The sequence below is a fragment of the Mirounga leonina genome, unplaced genomic scaffold (assembly GCF_011800145.1).
Source record: "Mirounga leonina isolate KUSES-001 unplaced genomic scaffold, KU_Mleo_1.0 Mir_101414, whole genome shotgun sequence".
In the NCBI taxonomy this organism is placed as follows: Eukaryota; Metazoa; Chordata; class Mammalia; order Carnivora; family Phocidae; genus Mirounga; species Mirounga leonina.
Genome location: NW_023270121.1, coordinates 2,635,503 through 2,643,053, shown reverse-complemented (window position 1 = coordinate 2,643,053; position 7,551 = coordinate 2,635,503). Strand labels below are relative to the sequence as shown.

At 42.4% G+C, this 7,551-nt stretch overlaps 1 protein-coding gene across 2 annotated transcripts; it reads right to left on the bottom strand.

Annotated features, from left to right (window-relative positions):
- Positions 1–221: 221 nt before the first annotated feature.
- TSPAN6 (tetraspanin 6) lies at positions 222–7,306 on the bottom strand. Of its 2 annotated transcripts, none has more exons than XM_035025820.1 (8): positions 6,822–7,306; positions 5,668–5,856; positions 5,315–5,389; positions 4,345–4,443; positions 3,475–3,609; positions 2,978–3,061; positions 1,481–1,586; positions 222–870 (listed from the first exon to the last, which is right to left on the bottom strand). In XM_035025820.1, exons 1-7 carry the CDS (start codon positions 6,906–6,908, stop codon positions 1,518–1,520), a joined length of 738 nt encoding a protein of 245 aa, XP_034881711.1. In that variant the 5' UTR covers positions 6,909–7,306; the 3' UTR covers positions 222–870; positions 1,481–1,517. The 2 variants fall into 2 exon arrangements, with proteins under 2 accessions (XP_034881711.1, XP_034881795.1); XM_035025904.1 differs by lacking the exon at positions 6,822–7,306 and adding an exon at positions 6,402–6,659.
- Between the last annotated feature and the right edge of the window lie 245 nt (positions 7,307–7,551).

Genomic DNA, 7,551 nt, shown 5'->3' with positions numbered 1-7,551 from the left:
CCAGGAGAATGCTAAGCATATGCTATTTCATAATATGAAATGAAATCCTTTCACAGGGAATAGTTTTTATAAACAAAGACTTTTTAAAAAATGAAACCAAGTCAAGACCTCAGTTTCACATTTCCTATCTAAACCTGCACCTTCAAGTAGAAATGTGGGGCTTAGCTTTCTCAGTGGAAAACAACCATCCCGGCAGATTTTCTACAAGTTAAACATGATGATTTTAGAGGAAAACAACATTTATTGTGTGAAAGATTTATATTTAATCAAAGGCACAAACCAAAACTAAGACTATTATAGTTGACCATGATACTGACAATTAAGTTACATCAACCTGATAAAGAAATAGCAGCTAACGCTAATGAAGATGAATTGCTTTCAATGCCTAAGGAAAATACAGTAATTCCGACACCATAAGTAATAATTAGAACCTTTCAAATATAAATTTGAGAGCAAAACAGAGAGTAATGAAAATATCTTAACTTGATGAAAATTATACAATAATTTTAACTCATCTGGGAAGAGGCCAGGTCGGAAGGGTCAATTTTCTATCACATTACATCAGTCAGCAAATTCAGAGCGGTCACTTTGTAACACTACATCAAAATAGCAGATTCACAATGCGATTTTGAAAAATAAAAGTCAAGAGGAACACGGTATTGCATCATTTGCAATTTACTAGCTCTTCCAGTGTTTCACAGTGATACAGGGGTTTCAATGATCTAACATCAATGGGACAAAAGGTGGACTTAAACTGAACAGGTCTTGATTGAATCAGACTACTTATGTAAGTTTTTGGTCTATTGTAAGCAGTAGTAGCTAGTCTTCCATCCAGGCAATTTCATAGCTTACAGGGGGGATGTAAATGTCCTAAAAGTAAAGAAAAAAAAAGTTAATCGACTTGTAATCCAAATTTCCATATATGTATGCGCTCGCACATGTGAGCATCTACTCGTATGTTCCCCGTCAGCGGCCCAATTAAACTGTGAAGGGCACCCCAGGGGATTAATTCAGCCAGCCACAGTCTCATGGTTTGCCATTCAAATACTGAAGTTACTGAAACACATATTTTCCCCAAATCTGGCTCCAGGTTAGGCTAGATGTGTTTATCACTCTAAGAAGAGTTCACCAGAGGAGTGTGGTAAATAAAGACTAGGGAAAACGCCAGTATTGGGAGCGGAGTGTGCATGCCAGGGAACCTCACCAGTAAAGGTCACTGTTCTCCATCTCTCTTCAGTCCAGGTCCAAGTTTGTTAGAAAGGGGACCACTTAGGATCTTTAGATTGATGTGTAGGTAAACCCCCAAAGGCTCTTCTGTCCTTTGTGGCCATGCCTTGCATTGAGAGACCTGATCTAACTGCAGGGCTAACACAGTACCAACCAGATCTGAATGCACCACTCCACAAGACCTCGGCAAATTCAGTCCATCCATCACATGAACAGGCTGAAGTAAACACACTGAGGACTAAAATGAACATACCTTAAAGTTGAAGAGGAATAGGCCCATGGTTTGCTGTTTACACTATCTCATACTGGTTATTTGTTATGGCGCGAGAGAGACAGTAGGCTAGAAAGATTCCAATCAGCTAGAAATAAAATACAAAAATTAAACACACACACACACACACAAAAGAGCTTCAAGTACTCAGGATACAGGTTTATTTTCCTTACACTTCGAATTCACTAATAATTTCCTTAAGTTTCTCTCGGCAGTTACGTTTGATACTCTGCAGCTCCTGGATCACATTCAAAGAATGTAAGGGAAGTTTTACTGCTACTATGACCTGCAGTTTCACAACTGTCACTGACAAAATCATCACTCAGGAAAAATTCTAAATGTCGTTAAGTTTGGGGGAAACTTATCAGTTAAGCTGTCAGCCATCAGAACAAAAAGGACATGGCTTAGACTATGCATCTCATCACGTAAAACCTCCATCTATGAAGGCAGAGATCTTCTTGGAAGCTCTAGGGCAATGCTACACCAAGGGATTTGTTCTTTAAGCCCCGGGCTGTCCAGTAAGCTAGCCGCTAGCCACATGTGGCTTATTGAGCACTGAGGAATCGAATTTTTTATTTTATTTAATAATTAGAACCTTTCGAAGGTGCTAGTGGCCATTTTATTAGACAGTGCAGACTCAGACATAGCTAGGCCTGCTGCTCGAGAAATATGTTAAGATCAGACTTCCAAAACCAATTACATAGGTCGAAATGAAGTATGTCCATTCTTTTAGTTTTATCGCCACGATGTTCGATACAGGACAAACCCCCATTACCTAAGAAAAATTGTTTAGAGCCACAATACAAACTTTCCATGCTACAGTGAGAAGCAGCACAACTCGGAAAATAGAATTTGACCCACAACGTAGCACGTCCCCAACATGACAGGCACATATTGAATGTGGGTCGTATGATCTAAGGTTTTGTAGGTCAGAACTTATATGGAACTCACCAGGCAGCCGCAGCCCAGGAAAGAAAAAATCTGGACAATGTTTTAGAATCTTGACTGCACAGTAAGACAAGGTTCCCATCTATCTCATGTTTTAATTAATGAACTAGGATGCTGGAGAGCTGCCGTACCCGGGGGCACCAGGTTTGTACTACTACGAGTTAATTCTAAGCCTTGCTTTCTGTAGTTTCAAGGCATGCTAGGCCATGGTAAAAAAAAAAAAAAAAAAAGAGCAGGTAAACAGGGAATTAAAATCTGGAGAAGTCTAATTGTGAAAATAGTGTGGGAAAACATAAGATCCAAGACATCGAAGAATTGGAATGAAAATAGCAGAACATCCCCTCTCAAATAAAACAAAGCTAAATAGACCCAACACAAATGACTGACTACATATGTTTCACATACAAAATAAAAACAGCCAGGAGCTTGTGAAAATGTGACTTCTCTGGAAATGCCCTGAGGCCTTCAGATTGGCAATCTTCTAGCTTACCACTGAACAAGAGCAAGGAGACATTCCTAACAAGGACTTACCTGGAAGCAAGCAACTCCAAAAGAAATCCCGGCAACCACTCCCATTTCTGACTCTATAATGGTCATCACCTTTATAAAACAACCCTAATGGGAGATGAAAAACAATTTTAAGTACAGCACAAGCAATAATGAACACTTGGATCATCCATCTCTGCCAAAAGATCAGCTTTAGCTACCTCAGCCTTTGGTTATCATTTTATTCAAATTCACTCTTTCATATAACATATCCTATATCTCCTTTCAAGCACAATGCTCTGACAGGGGTTTGAAGAACAGAAGTTCCACCTTTTGGATTATGCATTTAAAAGTGTTATTTGCTAGTTGTGTGAACTCAAGTCACAAACTGTCCGAGCTTCAGTTTCCTCATTTATTCAGTGAGAATAATACCTGCCCCGCCTATTTTAGATTATATCTATTGTGAGGAAAAATTAAAAACTGAGTCAACTCTGAATTCAGTTAATATTTTCAAATAAAAAAAAAATTTAAAGGCTCCTTACTTCATTGTTTACTTTATCTGCATCTCTCTGTGGAGAACAATTTTCAAGTTTGCAGCAACTCTTGGGAAATCCTTTTTCTGAGTAATAATTAGTATCCTTCCAATCTCTATAGTCGGTGACACCACAACAGTGCAACTGAAAAAAAAAATCCAACAAAACCATTTACAGTTCACATCACAGCTTTGTAGTCAAACACTTAGCCTATTACCTTAGATTGCAATTTGTGCTCAAAACACAAACATTATACTCAATGATCTCTATCCTAATATTTTAATGTGGCCGTTCTCAATTGGCCTTATAATTCAAGAGATAAGCACTCTTTTTCTAAATACCAAGTGTAAGCCTTCTGGACTGGCCTTATTTTCCTGCTACAGCTGGTACTAAGAGTACTTGTTCCGTGATGTCTGTGAGGAGTGAAGAGGTGTACATGTGAGGAGAATGATTAGGAGAAAATGGAGATATGTCACTTAGTATCATCTCACACTTCTTTTCCAGGGACATACTCTCTCCTGATCTAAATTTGTTTTTTGGGTTTTTTTTTGTTTTTTTTTTTTTAAAGATTTTATATATTTGACAGAGAGAGACACAGCGAGAGAGGGAACACAAGCAGGGGGAGTGGGAGGGAGAAGCAGGCTCCCCGCGGAGCAGGGAGCCCGATGCGGGACTCGATCCCAGGACCCTGGGATCACGACCTGAGCCGAAGGCAGACGCTTAACGACTGAGCCACCCAGGCGCCCCTCTCCTGATCTAAATTTGTAATGAGAATATCATACAAGTGGACAACGTCTAGTAGCCAGAGCCCTATCCTCTTCTCTAAAGGGATAAGGATGTGTTCCCCTCTTGAATAGCCACCACCCTATGACCACTTACCTTATTTTGAATCTTGTCTACTGCATCGCTTCTATAATCTCCCGTAGAGTTATACTGCTTTAAAATTTTCTCATAATTATTCTTAAAACTGTTCTTAATCTACAGCAAAGAAACACGACGCCAGTAAATAAAGATTCTAGAAAGTTCTTTGGGTTTCTAGGCCAAATAAAAAAATCCCCCACATCTGACTAACGTTCATTATCTTTGACAGCAGCAACATGTATGGTAATTAACTTCTATGGTCCAATCCTGTCTTCTCTGAGCTACAGTTTAGCTGAGGGGATTACTAAGCAAAACATTACAATAAAAGATGATAACTGCTCAAGTTCAAAGTGCTATGGGAGCTTTTATTCAAGTGGCAGCTCTGTACTGCTGTATCCCTCCCCCAATTTTTCTCTATTTTAAATTAAGTACAAATTTGATGCCTACAGGATTCTTAAGCTTACTTAAGCTTACTTTGGGAGACTGCACTACCACTTTGTAAAACACTCTCATTGAGGAGCCTTCACTACTCACTGAAGGATTTCCCAACCCCAGTTTTAACAGTGGATCCCCGATTTCTACTTCAATATTAAAGTTTTGATGATTTGCATTAAGTATATCCAATTTTTTTAAACACGTGGCATAAGGGAGAACACAGTTGTGTTATCAATTTCGTGCCTTAAATATTTTCCTCTATCAGTAAGGTTATAAATTGTACTATCTCCACTTTAACAGGTACTTGTATACAGAAAAAGAACTGGAAATACATGTAACTACGGGTACCTGTAATTTTCTTCTGGTAATTGTCAGTCTACAATTTTCTAAAATTTTTTTTATATTAAACGTGGGCTAGAATTTTTACAAGAAAGCCATTATTGTCAGCTACAGTTTGAAAAGAAAGTTTTAAAAGTGATTTCTGAACTATTAACTGTTTTTATCTCTGGGAGGATAAATCATAACATATCAAGGTTCCCAAATTCAGGCTTACCTCATGTCTGAAAACAAATCCTACGATGGCAGCGACCAGTTCAACCAAAAAAATGAGAGTCAGAAACATTGCATACTGTGGGATAAAAAGAAAGTCCAAGTCAGCATAAATAAGATACATCACAGCTGCGAGGGGAGTCAAAGAAAAAAACCAGTCTGCTCAATCAGTTCAGCATGTTTTTATTAAAAAGGACAGGGAAAACACAACAAAAGTGGGAACTGGTAGCAGAAATGTTACTTGGGAAGAAAGAGGAGAAATGAGAAAGGGCCGTGGCCAGTTTCAAGAAACAAAGCCAACAACATATAAGACTTTTCTGAAGTCAAGAATCAATTCTAAGGAAAACAAGGACTCACCAGTTTTAACATCCATGCAGAAGCTCGGCAGGTAGCAAAACAGCCAAAGGTGCCCAACAGAATAATGACGGTACCGGTACCAATGAGCACGAAGGGGACATTGGTGGCCTTCTCATTCAAAAGGGAAAAATAATTCTCCAGGCTCACCTTGCCCCAAATACCAACGGCAAGAAGGATAACACCAGTGATCTATGTGGGAAGCCAGAGAAGAGAGAGTTATACACTGTAGACTACAGCACCTTCAAACCACACACCTATTGTTTAAGAAACAAGAGCTGGGAGAATTGAGTTAGCAGTCCGTGGCCACAGAGCTGTGGCTGGGATATGGGAGACAAGGGGTAGGACGGGGACCTGCACATAAGGACAGGCCTTGATAAATCCACCCTGGATCACTAGGTAGCCCAGGCAGCCAGGGCAAAACCAGCGGGCAGCTAGCGAAGGCATCCTAACAAAATTCTTAGATTTCATCTGTTTCTTTTTGTTGGGTTTTGTTCTGTTTTGGGTATAAACCGAAGTCCACGGCATATCTGTCCGAGGGACAACAACTTACTTAACCGCTTCACTCCGGCCATATGAAGAAAACCTTCTGGAGGGAAGAAAGTGTCTCTGTGAGTTCCAGAAACTTCCCCCTTCTCCCCACCCCAGTTCAGAGACGAGCACCGCGTACAAAGGGATAGTACACAAAAGCAAGGCCGAGGAGAGGTGGGCGGGAGTGCAGCCATGACCATACTTACCTGCGAAATGCTCTCCTCTTACGAAGCGGTGAAAAGAAAGAGACTATTATGCGGGTGAGCCCTCAGAGGGGCGGGGCAAGCCTCGCCTCTCTCAACGGTCCGGGGACACCCTCTGCGAGCTCTGGGGTGTTCACTCCCCTCCTCGTCCCCCGCATCACATTCGAACCCGAAGCCCGTCTGTGTCCCAGCACAGCCAATTGGCTGCCATCCTCCGGGGCCCTGACCCCGGCGCCGGCAGGATGCCCGGGCTCGAGCCCCAGCGACTCTTCGCCCGCGTCGGGGTCCCACCAGCTCCAGCCGCCCGAACCCCACCCGCGCCTCCCTCCCCACACCCCCAGGCCTGAGCGCCCTCTGCTCAGAGTCACACCCCCCACCCAAACCCAGGACCCCCTCCCGTCCCCGGGCTCCTCCATCTCTCACCCAGAAGATGAAAGTGTAGATCAAGAGGACGCTCTTGAAGCAAGTAATGACTGGTTTGGTCTGTAGTCTCCGAGACGGGGACGCCATGACTAGCCCCAGACCCTGCCCCGCCGCACCGGGCACTCGGAGCCGAGCGAGACCGACGCAGAGTCCCCGAGTCTCCCCGGAAACTGCCGGAAACTTACGAGCGTCTACAACTGAGAAAAGCCGGAAACACTGTACAGTTTTCTAGAGGGTAAAGTCTTGGGAGGCTACCCGGAAAGTGACGACAATTTCCGAGCGCCCCCTGCTGCAGGTTACCGAAAACTGTATGCAACTTTTCTAGTGCCGGAAATCCCTTAGATCTTCAAGTGGAGCTTGCTTCATTTTTTCTCTGAATCCTTCCCGCCCCCCCCCCATCTCTCCGCCGCCCTTATAACTTGATCATATTGTTCTATCACCAGTAGCGCCAGCAGCGCTTTGAGATTCGGCCTCGCCGGCCCCTGGTGCCCTAGAGGGAAAGGAAGGAATGAAAAGAGGTTAAAAGTGACCGAAGAATATTTCATTACATGGCTCAATACCCCCAAGAAACATAGTTCCAAAGAGAAACAAAGCGGATTGCAAAGCGACACGTACAGTCGTAGGGTTTTAGACATAAACTGAGGAAAAGTGAAATCTACCTGAGTGGGGGAATTAGGCTGATTTCTTTTTCTAGGAGGCTGAAACCTAAAGTCACGCAGCTAAGAGCAAA